Raw genomic sequence first — 21059 nt, 5'->3', positions numbered from 1 at the left:
GACTCCGCAGCGAGAGAGCGCGGCGGCAATAATGAGTGATTCTCCGAAGGAAATTACAATGATCTCACGCCGGACGGTTCCGAGGAGTCAGGGAGTGGCAGCCATCGAGAGAGACCAGATATCTTCATTGTGCGGTCGCTGGGCTTGCGTGCGCTCGCGGGAGGTCCGGCATTCGCCAGCTGATGGATGCCGTTCGGGCACTGTCTTCTTCGTGTCTGATGCCAGTTCGATGCGGACAAGCGAATGCGGCTCGAAGAAACCGACTCTGCCCAAGGAGAAGATACCCTCTGCTTTCAGACAACGGTCACATCAACGAGTGTGGACGGCTCAACTTCTTGGGAACAGTCCAATTATATCCAACTTCAAGTTGTGCGAATTTTTGAAAAGTCATAAGTACATGTCAGTTAAAACAAAGCTGAAAATTGTTTGTTTCCTTTGAAAAAAGTATTGAAATTTTAAAACAAATTACCCACCACAGCTATTAATGGTTGCTCAAAATGGAGGACCCATTGTTCGTAAAATACACTCAATTAAAATTCACATACGGCGGAAGTGGAAAATTATCTCGTTTTACGGACGCAATATGCACCATTGACTTCATCAAGGTGTGTCCCATTGGCGGTTTATTTTATCCAATGATTTGGCTTAAATAATGGCGAAGTGGGTGACTAAATTATTAGATTGCCATTCCGCAATGGCAGTTATTTATTTCGGCCTCTGTGTATGTGCGCCGTTTTTTATCACTTCCAGTACAAAATTATTGGCTGGCGTGGGTGCTTCAATCCTTGACCGGTTTACAATAGGCCTATTAATTTTTCCAATTACACCTATGCAGACTTAATTTACACGAGTTTTTCGATTTTTAAATGTCGTTACGAAATGGAGTTTTGCTTGATGATTTTATTGATCTGTGTTTTCAATGAGAAACCAATCATTGATGAAAATTGGACAAGCTTGGAAACTGAACTACATCAGTGGCCAAGTAAGAGGAACAAGAGTAGTTGCTATTGAATCTGTGTGCGGAACATTAAACAAACTAGTATACGTACTAAGGTTAGTTTACCAAATTGCAATATCCCTTACGTAAACAGATTTATACAAATTACTAGCGTATTCTACTAGTCGTGTTGTTTCACGTTTGATTGTTTATTAGCTGGATTTGGATTGGACTCATTTAAAAAGCTATTATCAAAAGGTTTGTAACCAAGTCATTTTAGCAACAACTTGTATACCCTCCCAATTTTTAATTTTATAAAGTTTGTAAGTAAATAAATGCATTTTTAAAGATATAGAGGCTGTATGTTAGCGATGGCATTATTAATAATTTCTTGGCGGTCAGGTAGAAAACTTTCTTTAAAAATTGATTGGGTTAAAGTATTCAGGTAGCTCTTTAAACAAGCTATCAACAGAGAGGCAGAGACCAGAAGGCAACATTATCCGGAAGTTGGAATGGATGATAGATTCAAATACTTGTTTTGATAATTAACAATAATGTTTGACCAGTGTTGACTTTTCTTAACTTTCGACGTACAGATTTATATCAACAGTTTGCATTGTATGAAGAATTGTGTTCATAAAAACAATACATTATGAACAGTGCTTGGTGTTGTCAAAACGTCAATATCATGCCAAACATTATTGTTTATTGCATACATAAGCAGTACTTGAGCGATAATTCAGCAGGCATACAAACTGACCAATGGAAAAGCTAAGTGCACTTCATTGAAAACTTATTGTCCAAATAAATTATAGCGATGACTTTCACATATCAACGGATATCACGATTCATCCACGCCTGTAATGTAATATTTGCTTTGATAATTAAACAATTAAAGAATGTGGTTAAACGTTAATAATTTATTAAACTGTCATTTAACGGACTTCAACGGAAGTGGGTTTTTTAAAAAGGTTATTACCTGATTAATTAAAAATCCGGCATAATTTAATGGTGTTTCTGGATTTGAAGTCTTCGATAAATCGATTTGTCTTTCACCGGAAGGCGAACAAAGTGGAGCGGCGAACGAATTAATTCTGTCGCAAAGCCAGAAGAAAACGGGCAATAGTAGTAAAAAATAATTAAAACCATGCCGCCGGATATCGTACAAACGAGCTTGAACAATTAAGGATAGCATTTGTTGCGATTCTAGAAAGCTGGTAGCTGCAATAAGGCAGTAAAATGCACGCAGCTAACGGAAGCGAAATTAGAAACAGATTCGGGGTCTCCGTCTCTAAAGAAAACTAACTAACGGCCGTTGTGTGAAATTGTTAATGGACGGTCTTAATTTTAAATTGCTCCAAAATCGTTGTTTCCTTTTGCTGTAATATTATACAATGTTAACAAAAGAATTATCATAATTGTCACGGTTTCAACATTGTAAGCCCACCATGCAGTTTCTAAAGAAAATAACAAAATAAATAGTAACATAATTATGCTGTTTTCAATTGTCAGAGTATTGGCTTATAGACAGGTGCTATTTACGACTACCTTTACAAATCATAAATGTGCAGTACACAAATCATAACCGAATCGCCATTGGATCCATTTTATGTTTATGCCTTTCCATCATGTTCTCAATAAATATGTGACAGTTATGAGTATTTCTCGAAACACCTGTTACTTGAAAATTGTCCGCCAACTATAAAATTTATGGCAAGTCTGTCTCAAGTAAAACCCACGAACTATTCAAAAGTCTTGTAAAGATTTGGGTGATTTATAATATTTTGTCTTGCTAAATAAAATGGGTCTATAAATTTTTTACTATATTAATACAACACTGTCTGATACAGATAATTATACTTAAGTTGAGTCCATTTAATAAACATGCGGGTTTAAAACGTGTATAAAAATATAGCTTGTTAAATTTTTAAAAAATTAAGTAGTCTTAATTAAACTTTCGAATTAATTTAAGTCAAACTTTTATTGCATCAGTGAAAGTTAATGGGACATAATTCTGATGAACTAATCCAAGATATTAATGATTATAATAATTATAATCCACCTAGGCTATTTATAAACTACGATTCTCACAGGCCAGCAGTTTTCAACAACAATTACATGTAAATTACATGAAAACACTCCCCTACCGCCCACTAAACGTCTAGAAAAGCGATTATTATCCTTCGCCGTGGCTGCACAAAACGCATCATCCTTCATGGAAACAAAACCACGATGGCTTGTCCAGCAACAACGAACGAATAAATTACGATTTGATAGGCGTGTTAATTCACTATTAATAAGTTTGGATTTATTGCATCCGATCTGAACGTTAGTGCAGAGATCTGAAATACGACTGACACAATATCAAAAGGAACGGCTCGGATTCGTATTAACGTCTCTCAATTATAAAAATTAAGATATATGGTGGGCTGATGTAGATAAATCGTAATGTAAAATGTTGAAATGACGGGTTACAGAATCGAGGATGGCGAATAATAGGAGATAATTATACGAGACGAACCCGATGGTGTAATTTGTGACGTTTGAAGTGTAAAAATTTATATTTGAACATACATTTTAAAAGACAGTAGATTTTATCACAGCAAATTCCATTATAATTCTATTTGAATAACTCGCTGCAGGATGTCAACTATTTGTTTGCATTTACTGTCTGATAATTAAAAATGCCACCATATGTCTAAGGAATTGCATATACGTAGATGACAATAGTTATTTAAGGAAACAATATTTTTATCGGTAATAGCTTTTAAATACAGTTTAACATCCTCTATTAAATAATAAAATACGAAATTAATTTGTAGCCCGATTCTCAATGTGTTCATACGCGGCATATTTAATTAAAAGCTATATGCCCGTCATAATTTTGACTTTAATAAGTAATTTAGGAGCGTGGCAAAAATGATCAATTAAGCGGCTCTTAGTGCGAAGAAGCCGCCACAAAATGCATGGCGGATTAAAAGAGCCTTTTACTTAAGCGTAATTATCTCGCCCAGGTAAATTTACTTATTACAAAACGCCTCACACTTACAATTATCAAATTTTAATAACGGTGTTCCAAGGCGGCACTCATAAACCCGACCAACGGATAAAAGCAAAGATAAACACATGTATGTGCACAACAAACTCAAATTTGCTACTAATATTTTGTTAAGCTGTTTCACTTGAACTTTGTCGCCGGGAAAAAGTGCTGAAGTAACGATGTACTTTCATAAGTAAATTATTAATTTTGTTTTGCAGTCGGGAAATACTTTAGTAATTATATTAGGGGTTTCTTCGACACTTCAAAAAGCCCGATGCATTTATATGCAACACAACTTCTAACTTTGAATGCAGACGACTACATATCTAAGTAACTTGATAAAAGTTAACATATTTCGATGAAGTTCGCATCTGTATAATTCAGGAAATTCACAAAAGGCACGTTTTGCAGCGTTTTCCAACTATAGGAAACATTTTAATTTGTTATTAAAATATGATAATTAGATGTATCTAGTCGGAAAATTTATGTCTGAAATACAGAAATATTAGGAATAACAAACAATTCGAAAACCCGCGTTGTCAGTTTATGGAAACGCAGCGTGTGATTTTTTTTATTATGTAACATTTAAGGGGATTCAGTCACAGCTGCTTTAACATTTATTTGATTTTTTAAAAAATATGTAATTTATGTTTTTGTATAAAAAAGCCTTTTTACACAAACGTATTCAATATATAATAAGAAATAAATTTGAAAGCATTCGTACATCAATGGAGGAACACTTTCTTCATAAAGTAAATTGTACCTGCCCCGCAGCATCAAATGAATAATTCGCGTTCTGTCGGCTCACAAAGACGACCATTTAAATCCCATAATTAAGTTATACACATTTCGCAGATGTCATAATTCGTTCCGTACAAAACGAACATAACGTGCGAGAGCGATTTAATCCAACAATTGCGCGAATGTTAATACAGTAATTGCGTGTATAATCGGCTCCGCCAGCATCTAAAAAAGCATCGATAAACTCCACCTCTGCGCGACTCGAATAAAGGGGCCTGGGCTAATAATAACGTCCAATTTAAAAAATTAAGATTGCCGGGCGATGAAAGGATGGCATCGTTGCCCGGAGATCAGTCAGCGAATCATATTGTTACCACCTGCCTGCGGAAAATAATGCCCAGTCACACCACCTGGTGTTTTCCTTCTCGGTTCTTTCCTTCGGACGGTGAGGGCCGGGACATAAACATGTCTGGGTGGACGAGCGTTCAAATTAAAACATTATCTATTGTTTTCAACCGTAACGAGCATTACCAAACACAACTTCGTCCCACCTTTTCACCATTAATGAGGAGGCACTGCATTCTTAATCATGGAAGAGGCATAGGTATAATAAATAAGAATAATTAATATTCAGAAGAATTAACACCACCACAAGCACAAAAAGATGCTTCTTTTCTATACGAAAATTGCCTATAGTTCTATAGTTCTAAAATCCGTCACAAATTGAGACATGTAGACAGGTAATTGATTCTCTTCGGTCGGCCGTTGTCCACAGATCCCGGCCACCTTGTGGGTGTTGTTCGTCGTCCAGGAAGTGAAAGCAAACGATCAAACGACGTGCACCACTAAACCGAAAGACATGGACGAAGACGGGCATATTTCAGGCCACCCACAGGAAAGGCTCTATTCATATTGCAACGTTCCGGGACCGCGACGAGCACGAGATAAAACGGACGCGGACTGAATGCGGATCACACGGCGGTGATAGTCGAGACGATTACGGCATAAAAGGTTGACTAATGAGGTCTTGGGGTTGCGTTTGCACAACAAACCCTCTAATATTTCTGACAATCCATCCTGTATCAAAACCCTAATTCGTCATCATTTATTGGCCGCCAATAGTCATTTACCTTGCACCCATTTATGTCAGGATCTTTGCTTAGCAAGACATCACTTACGTCTTCATTTTTTATTTATTATTTTCGATCTTGAACTAGCCGTAAAAATTTACCACTCTTAAAATATTCAGTGAAAGGGGGGTTAATTAAAACAAGCATTGTGCAGTTTTAAAGCATGAGTTTGCTATTTGGCCGTAATGATCATTAGAAATCAACACATCAAAACTTTCCGAGGGGGTAAAAACCGTAATGGCTCTTGATCTTCGCAATTAACAAACAAATCCTTAGCAGCGTTCATCTCGAAACCATTGTTTATCAAGATTAGTTGTTATCAACACTGGAAAGTAGTTGCACATCATCAATCATTCAAGTTTTGTTTGAATTCCGGGGGTTCATAAACAATACGCGTTTATCGAGGAACTCGTTCTCACAGTCTCAGCCCTTTCGTGTAATGGGTTCGGGCAGATTCATTCCTCACTTACACAAACTTGCTTCTCATTCACCAGTTTCACTAAATAAACGTCTATTGGATGACTTTCGACGTGCACCAAACAAACATGTTGCGTATCAAATTTATATATTCAGCACATGTCTATCATTAATTATTAACTGTTAATCTGTGAATAAATCACTCGACGCAGACCAGAATTTAAAAATAATTTATAAACAATTAATCATAATTTGCAAATTTAATCGAATCGTGATTCTGTTTTAACCATCCCATTATTCACAATTCAATTTCATGACAATATATTACATATTCCTAAATGCAATTACCAGACTCAATAATATATATTATTCTTGGTGGTTCTTGTTTGGTACCGTATTTATTTATGTCCATTATTTAATCAGCATGATGCCGAGCTGACGGTCATTTTACTCATATATATGCAAATTATTTGAATATTTTTAAGGTGGGAGATTGATTTAATAACATAAATATTATCGTTTATATTTGATATAATCGGGATTTTAATGATTTAATAACATTCAGTTAAAGAGATTCTGACGACCGATACATATAATTTTCAGTTTTCTACCTTCACATATTCAAAATGGATGATGATAAAATTATAAAGTTTGTTGATCGGAGCGATATATTCATGAACCAATCTCGGGAACGAATAAGGAAAAATTATATAACTGTTTCGATCGTACGTGATAATATGCTAAATGAATAATGACTAAATTATCCGTCCCACTACAGACCACTGAGTACCATTCACATTTCCTTTTCTCGGGCGTACAGTAATTGGCAGGGGTAAATTAATGTTACTAACATGTAAAAATCCGCGTGTAAATCACAAAAAAATAAACACAAACCAGTCGTGCACTGGTGGAAGCAACTTTTTAATAAAGACGAAGGAAATTCTGCCTCCGCTTATCTGTTGTGGCTTGAAAGGCCCCACTACAATGGACAATGAACTTTACATAACGCTACGTTATTCCTGGATCATGATGAAGCACATGTCTCGATCTGTACGAACAGAAATCAGAATAAAGAAACCATTGTAAACAACCATTATCATACTTATGCCTCTACCTATTTATTGTTTGATTATGAATATCGGCTTGTAATCCTTGCGGGAAAGTCACGTTCTCACAACAAGTGAAAAATTATTTAGTGTAATTTCAAATGTAAACGAATCACTTGTACTGCAGTTATCTTTATCAATATTCAATCAATTATAATAAATAACATTAGTTTTCATATAGAATAGTGAGAAGAAAACGACCCGGCACATAATACGTATCTAATTCCGGTTTTCGAGTCAGTATAAAGCGGAGAGTGATAATTGGTAAGTATAATAGCCGAACTTGATAAGTTTAGCATTCACGGAATAGTATTGTGTTAGTACCATAAAGACATACCGGGTTGTTAGGTTGTGTTCCCGAACTTAACTTGTTGGAATTGTGGGAATTCCATGTACGTTGAATAGTCACTGGCTGAACTTACCTAGAACCAAAATCATTGATATTAGATATAACAGAGTACACTAATTTTAAGTGCGTAATGGGTGCAAGGGAAAATTTCTATTAAAGAATCCTTCAACTTGTAAATGGACTGAGTTATTTTCATTCAAAATTTTATTTTCAACCTACTTTTCTCATTTCTTGCCATGTCACATGCTCCTGACGTTTTCATGCTCTTGTAGTTTTTCTCACAGGCCGCAATATTAGTTTATACCAAAAATTAAATTAAAATCGTGAACCAAATTTTAAACATGTATCCCAGTTTTGCAAGTGACTTGCCTTTGGCTGTATTCTATTTTCAGCGTTATATGGTGCGCATCCCATCGAAAAATAATCGGTTGTTCCGAACCGTCGGAAGCTCCACTCGAAAATTGTTTTATATCGTTTCAGTTAACCATTTTAGGAAGACACATAATAGATTCGTTAAGCGATCTCTGTTATACAGCCCAAAATAAACCGTAACACACACATAAAAAATAATTGTCGCCACGAATAAAGGAGGGCATATAAGCTATAAGGCGATCCGCCCCCGAAAAGATGGCTATCATAAATTTAACAGCGTTCTTTGAGCATTTAGCTGATGGTGAATTTCATACGAAAAACAATGGCAATAAGCCATAAATCATCAGACGTCGTAAACTTTTTTATTGTACACTGCTGTAAATTTTTATTCACAGCCAGTCGGAAATTTGAGCATGCACCACGTATAAAATTCAATGCTATTTTTATATGCTAATTTGAATTTATTGTGGCCCCGGCTCCGTGGCGAGAGGACGACGGATGAAATTTGCCTTCTTTCATATTGAATTGCTCGTGGATAAAAATAGTTTCCAATTAAGATGAAGAACTGAATAATGGACGTAATGGAGGAGAGTTCATACTTTTCCAGCTACTAATAGATTGGTAATTTAAGATAATATTCTAATTACTGGGCTGCAATGTTGATAATTTCATATCGGGTTGATTCATGCAAGAATTGCCTGGAGATAACTAGTGATTGACAAGTAGTTAATAATTGATTGTAGTTACATAGAGCATATCTTAATATCTTAGGTAATTATGACCAAAATTTACCTTATCAATATTTAGTCGTATGTACTTAATGAGTAAATTATATTAATTAGTATACACATTAAACAGTTCTGTCTTCTCTTCCTCCGCTGCACAGTGGTTGACTTGAAGAAGTGTTTAGACTATTCGACTAATTTTAGGTTTCAATCAATACATGGAAGAATTTTGAAGTAATTCAGATTCGAAATTTCCGATACAGCACTATTTACTCATGATCTTGGCGTAAAATGAATTTGTGATTTTGAAATACACATTAGTTGTGGCAGTTTTACCGTAAATAATCGATTATTCTTCGGCAGTAGCGTTCGGTAAAAATCACCGTTTTCTCGGTAATGTTTGCATCGTAAACTTCCTGCTCAGGTCTGCCTCGTCAAATATTTGTACACTCGTCGGAAAAACGTCGGTTGTGGAACAAACACGAATTCACTTTGCACGGTTGCGATCGTGTACGTACCAACATACCTACATCGGTTCACATTTAACCGCGACCAATGCGATTCGACAACGCCGCGTCCGCCAAGACGATTCCGCTAATTGTCGCTAATTGGTGGCCGCGATGCTGCATGCAGTCACGCATTGCATATACCGGCCGAGACGGGCCTTTGGTCGTGTCGGTCGTCGGCATCCGGTATGCAGCTAGAAAACTGCAGCAAACTCTACATATGTCCGAACGCGAGGCCGTTTACCGTGTGGGATTCTTGTTTACAATGGCATTTGAACCGCGAACGCGGTGCTCACATCCAAATAGGATTCCACCCGATGGAAATGCCTTGTTGCGGGTTCGTTTTAATCCAGTCCGTCGGCGAATAAAAACATCGACCTTTATCTGGCTCAACTGTTCCAATCGGAGTTAACTACAAGATAAAATTCGACTCCACAAACAAAACTAATCGAATAATTCCATGTCAACAAGCTACCTCAAAAAATTTAGTCGGAAAATGTGTTTGGGGACAGTTAAGCTTCACTTTAATGAAGTTACAGAGTTTAACAGACTTTTAAAAAATGTTATTTATTGTAAGAGCGCAAATGTACAAAGCACAAAGTATTATTTGCTTACAAACACAACGATCCATACATTTTCCACAATATACTCTAACAAACGTTTTGTTATTATAATGAGCTTGTACTAGATTCAACGACCAAGCTCAATTACTTGAATTATCCTCTAAACAGTCTCTTTGTGTATTAAAACGGGCCTTGTTCAACTTGCGGTTGTTTGTTTGTAGAAATAAAAAAATAATAATAAAATTTAATCCAAGGAAATAATTAAATTTCCAGAGATTTTACTAAATCCGAGCTTTATTTTGTACCACTTTATGCAATCTAATCTAAATACACGGACAATAATAATTAGATAACTGTCTAAGAATGGAGAAACTGTAACGAATTCCGAACTATTTTAGTTTCCGACATCTAAAAATAAAATTGCATCGGTTGGAAGCAATATAAAACAGCATCAAAGGTTTAATTACTGCGGTGTCAGTTGAGTTTAATGTGTTCTAGATTATATCTTGCTGGTTTGGAAGTTCATCATTTTTCCTTAACTTGTATTTTTATATTTGTCGTACATGTAATAAAGTTTTAATGAACTTTTTAATCCATCGCCTTTAAATTCCGAGAAACCATCAAGTACTGAATGCATAATAGACAAATGTCACCTACTCTGCATCAATATCATATTTCATTCCTGCTAGATTGTTGATTGTTTTGGTGTAGGTATACATGTTGTGCGTTTAAAGGGAATGAAGGACACAATTACTTTATTTATAGAATCCAAATTTAGATCATGTTGAACATAGGAAATAATTGTAATACATATATCACTTGCCGATTGGTTGAATTGGGACAGTTTAATTGTCGACCCTAATTGCAGTAAAAATATTTATTGCTCATGTGCTGCTAACGGTGTAAATCAATCGACTGCAAATTCAATACACATTGTTAAGCATTAAAAAGCATTTGTTCTAAATGCTCAATTACTTAATTGCAACATCTGGTAAAACAAGAAACGGAGACAAGGAACTGCGCTTGAAACTTTGCCAAGTACCTCAAAATACGTTTTCAAAGATATAAATAAATCAAAACGTGTCTATTATCCGGTTTCCATTAGAGATTTATTTTTTGCAGGCGGTTGGTCTTATTGACAGAACAGTCTGTGCATTAGCCCAGGAGATTTATTTCCACTTAATCCGCACGAGGAAAAACTGGTCAAACGAAATCGTTTTTATAAATTCATGCTTCGAAGTGCAGCAATACACAAACAGTGCATTAAACGGGATGAAAGTTTCATCAAAGCCGACTCCGAAGGGCCATACTCAATACCGTTCAAACTTCGTATATCACGGTGGTTAACCGTAAGCTTTATTGCAAAAGGAAGTGCAAAGGTATTAAGTGGGATTACGTGTTCCTCCACTATTTCATACGCATAACGCTTTGTTTCCGTTTCACCTATTCCAGGTGTCTTTGCTCCGCATTTAACCCTTAACTACCCTCTCCGTGCATGGCAGATTTATCACGTGCAATTTTATCGTCTCACGCAGGGGACGACGTGTCGCTGTGCTGTTTTCCGATAAAAACGCAATAAAGGGTCCTGATATTTCAAGTTAATTCTCCTCATTCATGGATCATTTTAGAAAATACCTAATGGTTAGTCGGTACAAAGTATTTGAATATTTATTATACTAAATATTCCTCCTTCCTAATTCAAATTCATCCCCAACAATTTATTTCAACGTCAGCCCTTCACATGATCCTCCCCACTGCCTAAAAAGGTGATAATACCTAACTACTCATCTAATTAAATAATAAGCGCGCCCCCTGATCACCTGGAGCTTCCGATCAAAACGGGAACATATGCGACAGTTTTTTGACAGGTTAAACATATTTATTATCACGTGTCGAGTCTGATTGTCGAAAGTGTTTATGTATTCCGCCAGGCATATGCTAGGCAACGTTAATTTCCAATTGACATGTGAAATAGACCGGGAGCGTGGTTCTTCCGTGATAGGGGGTGTACACAACGGCACCCCCCGTATAATTAAGTTCGGCTAAGACCTGATTTATTTATGTTTATCATGTCAGAAAAGAATTAGCCCGGATGATTTTCGTAGTTGTAGTTGCGAAGCTGCTTATTCACCGCGGATCAGCACTAACGATTCGGGCCTGAATTATGTGGATTTTATGCATTGTGTCTAGACACGATTCATTGCATTTACTCAGCTGTTGCTCGGAACAGATTTGTGATGTTGTGATTGGCGGCCATTAATTTTACCATGACGATGTGGAATTTTAGTTTGTAGGTTTTATGCCTGTGTGTTATTGATGATACAGGTGTTATCACCTACAATGAAGAAGATATCAATGGTATTATTGGAAAAATCTATTGTCAACATATTAATGTATTCACTCGAAACATGTATTTAATTGTTAATGGCTCCCAAAATAAGTTGTAAACAATTTTAGTTTTTAGGAACATCTTTTTACGAAGGACGATTGCAAATAAATTGAAATATTAAAATTACCAATATCCTTGTAAACGCTCGTTTGTAATCGTGCTTGAAAAAGTGTGCTGCTAAGATTACAGCATTCAGCGTAAAGCAGGAATTAGCATTAACCTCTCAGTACTTATTAGATATTGCCGCACCAATTAAGTATTCCATTTAGTGTAAAAGTAACATGCAACATCATTAATATCTTCATCCTAATGCCAAGAACGTAAACGAACCATCGTAGCAAAAAATAATAACCAAGAACAAATTCAAAACGAGTTGAAAACGCTCCCCTATTTACATAGTGTTATCGTTTTTACGTATGTAATGTGCGGGAATAAAAAGGAAAAATAAGAAGTCCGCCTTTGTTTAGCACAGACAAGGGAAAATGCGGTATGTTACGTTAAACGGCGCAGACTTGCGTGTTTCTGGATGTCATAAGAAGTGTGTTGAGCAAACGCCGGCAGCTATTTTCGTCTCGCGTCGCTTTTTGTCTGGATACACGGCCGACTTTCGGCCTCCCTGTTCCATCCTGGCTAATGCATTTAAAATATCCCAGTAGGAAACTCCGATGCACAACTTCATTTTCAACTTCTTTTTTATATTCGTCTTATCTGAATATAGTTTCGGGTATTACACGGGTGTCCGTATCCTTCAGGGCTTGTCACAATGTGTGTTGTATAAGGAATATCCAATTTATGAATTATGGAACTGTTGCATCCAGGGGCGACCTAAGAATGAACTTCCAGACAATTTTTTAGTTCATTCGAAACTAATGGTTCTTTGCATTTCCGAAGTAAAATTGACGGATCGTGAGAAAGCTTGATCAACCTAATATTAACACTATAACTAACTATTACAAGAACGTTTATGTTTTCAAAAACAACATCCTCTTCAAGTCGTCTAATCACCTCCGCATCACCTCCAGATACAGTTATTAAGGTACATGTACATGAAACAGATCCAAGGAACCTACTTATAAACACTTCTCTGCCGGAAACACGTTTTAAAAACTTCAAGAATTAATGCATGCCAGGTTTATTTCTGGTTAATCTTAAACGCATTAGCCGCGATTCTAACATCCCATTGCCATGTAATTTATGTGACGAGCATGCGATAATGTTAATTTGTGCGCATCTACAAAAAATCACTTTCTCACTCACCATAATGAGAGTTACTGAACAATACCAAAACATTTCTTTAAATATTTTTGCGGCCGCTAATGAAACTTTTTATGTGGCTAGAAAGGTACCTCAGCCGAAGTGTTTATAACATCAAAACAAGTTTTTAATTCTCCGAGCCATAATTCTTTATGAAGATTTTTTATTTCCAGTCACGTAAACGCTGAAACGACTATAAAAAAAGAAATAACAGGACGCTGAGATACACCGCGATATTTTAATTAATGATGTAAAAGTAAATGAAGGAGTTATGCGCACATGTCTTGTTTTAATCGCGGATACATAAAAGTGGTGAATTGTAGGCATAAGACGGGCCCAAACAATAAAACATTTTATATGATCAACACTGGTTCCAATTTACCAGACAGATCGGTCTAAACTATAAATCCTTTGCCCTTTGAACGATTTTTTTCCCTTTTTATTTTTTCATTCTCGTAAAAACACGCAACGCCCAGCTTAGGAAGGCGAATCCTGTTGGACCATTGCCGACAATTTCGAATTTATACCCGTAAAAACGCGATTCCTTTAAGCCGTATCAATTGTACAAAAGCCACTCACGTGTCACTTTCAATCGAAACTCTTTCGATGGCACATTTTTTGAATAAAAAATATCTTTGGACTTATAAATTCGGTTGACAAAGGCCGTCCGGGAAAGCATCGACCTATTTTGTTTTATGACTGTGAAATTTTGCATTCCGCGAATTATATTTGTTCTTTACAAAGGTAATAAACTTTTTAATAGATTCTTAAAGTTGAAAAGGTAGAAATTTTATAAATTACACTACAGACAAGTTAAGCTGTACTCCTAGACCTGTAATTGCTCACCATCAACCTTGTAGCGGATGATATATTGAAGTTCTGTCGTAAAAGTGTAAAAATAAAGTGCTTGAAGCCACACTAAATGAGGAAAATTATTCAAATCATATGGTGGGTGCATAAAAATTCCGGTTTCAAGTTAAAAACGTGTTAAAAGCAATTTTCAAATGTCGCCTATGTTCACCATATCTTAAGTGACATTTGTTTCAATGATTGGGTCTATTAAGCACTGTCAGTAATCCTCAGGGCGCAATGTTTTATTTTCTAATAGAAACTAACCGAGATCTTTGGGGATGCCATGTTTCCATAGTGATTGTATTGTGATGTCGGGCCTAACTAGACGGGTTGTCGCAAAAGGGGAACAAGTCTGAACATATGTAACAGTAGGACATGTGCACCACGGAACAGATTTAGTTTTTTAACCCTCGGATTTAAATTAACTCTATAATCAAATTTCACGATGCCTCACTGCCTCGGTTGTATAGAAAACTTTTACTTTATTAGGGCCATTCTTATGTTGGAAATGCTATTGGATAATTTCGCTAAATTGATTTTATGCCTTTGTGCCTAGGATAGGGTTCTTACGATGGAATATGACTATTTAAGATACCCTCCAGTTATAACGAGAAAACTGCTGATAAAAGGAAATGTTATTTTATCGTCTTTCATTCAACTCCGACTCCACCCCCATGAAAACGTTATTACTTGGAACAACGAAAAAATATATACATATAAAAAATAATATTTGTTGTAGTTGTTCAATACAAACAATATTTATAAGTTATTAAAGATAAGATAATTGAGGGCAAAATACTTTACTTAAGTAAATTACTATTTTATCTTATATAAACATATCTTAAAATGTATTGTAAAAATATATAACTCTCAGTATATACTAATTATATTCGCGTTACCAAAAATTCAAAACAAAAAAAACTGACTTTATCTTTATTCTTGTTTCTGGAATTAGTAATTTCAACTAGCGTTCTTAAATACCATCTCAATTTAGAGTTCTACAACCTAAAAATATAATTAATACATTCCTAGAAACATTTTTAAACATTTAAGCTTAATGTCAATCCAGATGACCATGACAGATAACATGTGAAAAAGCATCGCATCAAGTGTCAACTTATTCAAACTAGATTTGTCAATGTTTAAACATTCCAACGTACCTATTTACTGTTGAACTTCACTTTTCCAATCTATAGAAATAAGTTCAGAATATTTATTTAAAACATATATGACTATGATATAACAGAGTACACAAAACTATCGAAATATTAATTTTCATATTACATAATTGATGAATATCTTGTACAATAATAACTAATTAGAACTATAGGTCTTCGAATAGTCAACATGAAACAGCTATTATATACAATGTAAATTTACATGTAATATGTCAGATTAGCCCATTCGTGTTTGACATTGTAATATCAGTGCGATGCTGGTCTAAAATCATAACTGCGCTCATTATTTGTTGCGGTGATCTAGTTGCTATACAAAGCCAAGTTTAAATTATACTCCGATTCGGACAATATTAGTTAATTAACGTCACAGAAAATAATTCGAACAACAAATATTTGCATTAAATCTATTAAAAGCATTCCCACGAAAAGTGCTTAGTCACAACAAGAACATTGTACGTACAAAATATTAATTGTTGACGAAGATACTTGCGTAAACGTGACACCGGGCGCATTATTTTATTTCGAAAATTAGTTCGTCGTATTAAAAAAAAAAACCGTGATTGATGATGTTCGTCAAAAGAAATATCGAGTCACCCCCCCTTATTGAAGTACACCAAACATACAAAGTAATTGTGGTTCTACTTTTAATCAACGTTTTGATTAATGACTCTAGATGCTCTTGACGCTCGTTGGTCCTCATTATTGTACGGGATCGTTTATCGGTCGCATCAATTCGCGTTTTAATTGATTATTTTTAATTTTGACGGTATCGATGTCGTACGCAAAGTGGAAAATATATTTTGTTGTTGGATTACGGGAACTTTGGATAATCGTCTGGTTATGGGGTAATAAAAACACCCATAAGCTTGACATTTTTGTTTTTCAATATAGAATTCACATTTTAATTAATATCGTTTTATGAGAGTTAGCTGACTCGAACAAACGATAAAATCGACATTTATCGGCTTATCAATTTCATTAAATCTAACACGAAATTTATTCGACGATTTCAAAACAGAAATAAGAGATTATCCGCTACACCTTAGTAAACTGAAAAATGTAAGCAACAATTTATCAGGATATGCATGAATATTAAGTAAAAATCTGAACTTCGAATACATTCAAAGATAATGTTTGATAAAATAGACAGATAACAGAAGTGAATATTTAAATAGTTTCCAAATTGATGTGTGACTAATGTTTATTTAATACCTGAGTATATTAATACATGCTGTCAGAAATATAGTACTGACCATTAGTCATATTAAATGACTACTTTAGGTAATATAAAAATATTTATATTTTTATAGTAATTAATTGAATTGATTCATTTTTATATAGAAGATTATTTATAGAAAATTATTAAAGCGCCACTGAAATTAAAGTATTTAATGTGAAATAAAGCAAGATATTCAGAAATCAATTTTAGTTAAAAATTAAAACAGTTTAGTGAATTTAGAGTGTAATAAAACAAATTTTAAATAAAACATAAACTTTATTAAATCACTGTGAATATGAAAAATACATGAGAATTATTTTTAAATATTTAATTACAATTCAATATTTTTCGCAATATATTTTATTTTCAATTGTACACCTAATTCTCCTTTTACACGAATTGTTTTGTGATTTTCAATATTCTCTGAATTTTTCTTAAATCTCATGTTATTATATTATTTTCCTTTTTTCAAAGTATTCTGTTTTTGCATAATTTTTTTACAGGAAATTTTTGGGAGTGTATTTATAGTGTAAAAAGAAAATTAGGTGTATATATTTATAAAATAAAATAGTAATGAACAATTTAAAAGAATCTGTCATAGTCATTAATAATTCCGTAAAACTTTCTAAATTAATTGAAACAGATTTCGGGAAGCTAACAAATAACATGAAATTAAATATTTGGTTTAATATACATTGTTATATATTAAGCTTGAAATTTATTAGTTTATGATGTAGTTAGAACTAAATTATACATGTTTGTGTCGTAAACAACTTTTATTATATTAAATTGGTAATTACTTGGTCAGTACTAATGGTCAGTATTGTAAAATGTATTATATAAATAATAATGACTTGAAATTAATTGAATTGCCATATATTTTTAAATACCTAGTTTGAAGAAAATAATTTTAACAAATTTTAAATAGACATTAGTTGATATATATCATTAAACACCGAATACAAGTTACACCGAATTATACGAATAAAATTCAGCAAAAGATGTTCCTGAAAAATACATTTTATTTTAAAATTTAATAAAACAAATTTTGCATTTTATAATAATATATAAAATTTATTAAAACAATACGAATATGAAAAATGTATGGAAAAAATATTTTTAAATATAATTACAATATATTTTTAATTAAAATAGAAATTCCTTCGCCATTAATATAATATATTTTAATTTTATTTATAAATATAAAATGTTATCTGGCTTTACAAAGATATAAAATAATACTGGAACTGTAAAATATAAAAAATACGTTAAAAAGTTGATTGAAAAATGTTTTATGAAATAAAACATAGTATTGAATAATTAAAAAAAAACTTCCATAATCGTTAATAATATAATCCGGCAAAGAATTAACTAAATTAACTGAATAAATAAAACAGGTTTTATCTAAAAGTAAGTGGTTTTAAATAAATTGGTATGGGTTTGTTGGTTGGGATTTATTAGGTTGTGATGTAGATACAACTAAATTAGCTATCTTTGTTAACGTAAACTACTTTTGTTATATTAAAATAGTACTTGTATTTATTATCTTATAATTCTTTGAAACAAAGTTCTACGTAAACATACGAGTCATCCTACAAAATGCGGTGATACGTGTATAGAAAGCTTTGTTTTTCTATCATTAGTTTTTGTTGTTTGAGCATATCTCATGTGATTGTCTCTTTGATACGTTAACAACAAAAATGAATTATTTACGCAGACAACAAACATAATTTCAGATAAAAAAACAAAAGGAGGCATGATTTGCACTCGACCAAAACCGGCTTTGTAAACATAACCTCTTTTGAAGTTCCTCAATGTGTGCACGATGTGACTGATTTTAATATACGAAAACCAAGATGAGACAACAATTTCAGGTTGGTTTCGTATCAAATAGTAACAAAAAAAGGTATCTATCACGTGCGTAACGTGACTTCTGCAGATTCCGTTGAAATCGAACGGACGGAATGACAGGCTTAATAATTTCGTCAGAAAGCTGGTACCGAAACGATCTCAAAAAGAGATCTTAAAAGATAATTGCGGGGTTCGGGACAGGCAGGTAAAATTACAAACGGAACGAACCTCTGTGATGTCGAACGTGGTGGTTTCCGCTGCCCGAACAGCACGGCTGCTCCATATACATTGTCCAACTGTTCTCGAAGTCGGCGCCGACAATGTTGAAGAAGTTAAACTCCACAAGCACAGTCACAAACAACAGCAACTTCACGCAGCGGAATCTTCGCTCCATGTTGTCGGCCAGCACGTGCTCACAAATCACAACGGAAATATAATGGATGAAAAACAAACAACGAGAAACCCGATGGCGAGGAGACGGTGCCGCAGCGTTTCGGCCCGACCACGCGAGACCAGAGTGTTTTGTTTACAGGTCGCAGGTGCGTCGCCTCAAAAACGAAAAGAACGTGCGAAACAAAACTAATAATCCAAATGTCAGTGTCGCGTTCCGCATGCGAATCTAGTGCGTGCTTGGCCACAGGACGCCGCTTTCATTTATCCCACGAACGGATTGAGTCCCAAAAGGCATTGTTTACGTATTCATGAGCGTTGAGCGGAGCGACACAAGCTTCCCTTTCAGCGCGTCGAGTCGAACTGAAATTTTTGTTTCAGTCCGGTAAATGGCGGCGGCGGTCCTCCGCTCTCGGCACATGGATCGGGTGTGCTCGAGAGTCGTGTGAACGGCGAACGCCGACTTGATCCTTGCGCGTCTCTGACGACGATGCCGATGCTCGGATGGTCGGGGTTCATCTCTGTTTGCACAAACCGACCAATTTGGTTGTGCCCAACAGTGGACCGTGCGCTTTTCGTTCCTTTTTCGTTATTCTCCTGTTACTGCCTATTTGTACTTTTGCACCGACACCGTTCGAGGTATCAGGTGACTCACTGGTAGGGTGCATGATTCATTGTGTAAATGAGAAAACAGGTGTGTATATGCACTTTAATGAAAGATTATAATATCTTTAGAATAAAATTATGCTAATACTGAAACAAATTCATATTAGCGCCGCAGACAATTTAAGACAAAAACACGTGTTTTTTTATTTTGTCGATTTTAATGAATAATAACTCAAAAATGGATATTGAAGAACTCTAAGCATCCTGTTTACTCCATCATTCGAGCAAGATTTACCATAACAGTTAAATAAAAGACTGATTAGTGAGCTGCTATGCAAAATATAAAAATGACATTGAAGATTGTATTGTGAACTCCAAATTGAGCCCATATCAAATTTACTGACTGACAAATCAGAAAAGTCGCATTTTTCTAATGAATTTATTCTTGACAATTAAACCATAGAATATTATAGTGTCCAAAAAATACCCGAAATTTTGTTATAAAATGAAAAATCTTTCTGCCGCGTTTTCTGCCTTCATTGAACATTTTCTACCAATCAAATGTTGTTGTTTTTGATAGAGCTTGGTGGACGAAAGTCTTTCGCAACATTCTCAACGTTTCCGCAGCGGTTATTTAATCGCAGTCCATCGTTGAATAATATCAGACATCGTAAAAATCGAAAAGTTCACTTTTTGTATCATACAAAGCCAAGTGTAACTAAAGTATATTCCGGTATATTTTTGGACACATTAGTATAATACCAAATATGTTTGAAAATATCAGAAAATGACTTCTTAGTTTTGTTAGTGTGTAATTGTTAAATGTTTGACCGTAATTTTTTCAAAAAATGGATAATAAAAAATTACATACTATAAAAATGTTTACTATATCACCTATTCTATTTAGTTTTATAGTAGTAAATAGATAAGAACTTACTGGGATAATTTATCTAAAAAAACAGTGCATATCAAATTTTACAAAAATTATTACATATTAACAAATCCGTAAAAGTTTAACAGTCTCATTTTTAAATGAATATATTCTTACAATTAAACCATGGAATAAATTATCAAATATGTCTGAGAACTTTATGTATTACTTTAATGAATCTCAAAAAATGGATGTTAAAAAACTGTATGCCATAAAATTTGTTTACTACTAAAGTTTACTTTAAAAGTTTTATAGAAAAAAAGAAAAATTTATTAGGATAATTCATATACAAAAGCCATTGAGTGTATGTCACTAAATAAAATATATATTAATAAATCCGTAGTAAAATTAAAAGTCGCATTTTTCTAACGAATTTATTCTAGTCAACTAAATTATAAAATAAAATATCAATTATGTTTGAGAATATCAAATGACTTAAACGAGTTTATTAAGTTAAGAGTTTGATAAAATATCTAAACATACTTATTTTATTTATAATCAAA

General features: G+C 34.3%; 1 protein-coding gene across 1 annotated transcript in view; it reads right to left on the bottom strand.

The window, feature by feature from the left end:
* Positions 1-19541, bottom strand: part of LOC109594953 (semaphorin-2A) — a 171685-nt gene extending 152144 nt beyond the window's left edge. The window contains exon 1 of the mRNA XM_020010223.2: positions 18858-19541. Coding sequence (XP_019865782.1) covers positions 18858-19023 — 166 coding nt within the window. The 5' untranslated portion in view covers positions 19024-19541. The remainder of the gene's footprint in view (positions 1-18857) is intronic.
* Positions 19542-21059: the final 1518 nt, after the last annotated feature.

This window comes from Aethina tumida, chromosome 3, assembly GCF_024364675.1.
Source record: "Aethina tumida isolate Nest 87 chromosome 3, icAetTumi1.1, whole genome shotgun sequence".
NCBI lineage: Eukaryota > Metazoa > Arthropoda > Insecta > Coleoptera > Nitidulidae > Aethina > Aethina tumida.
This window is presented reverse-complemented; position numbering and strand designations above follow the sequence as displayed.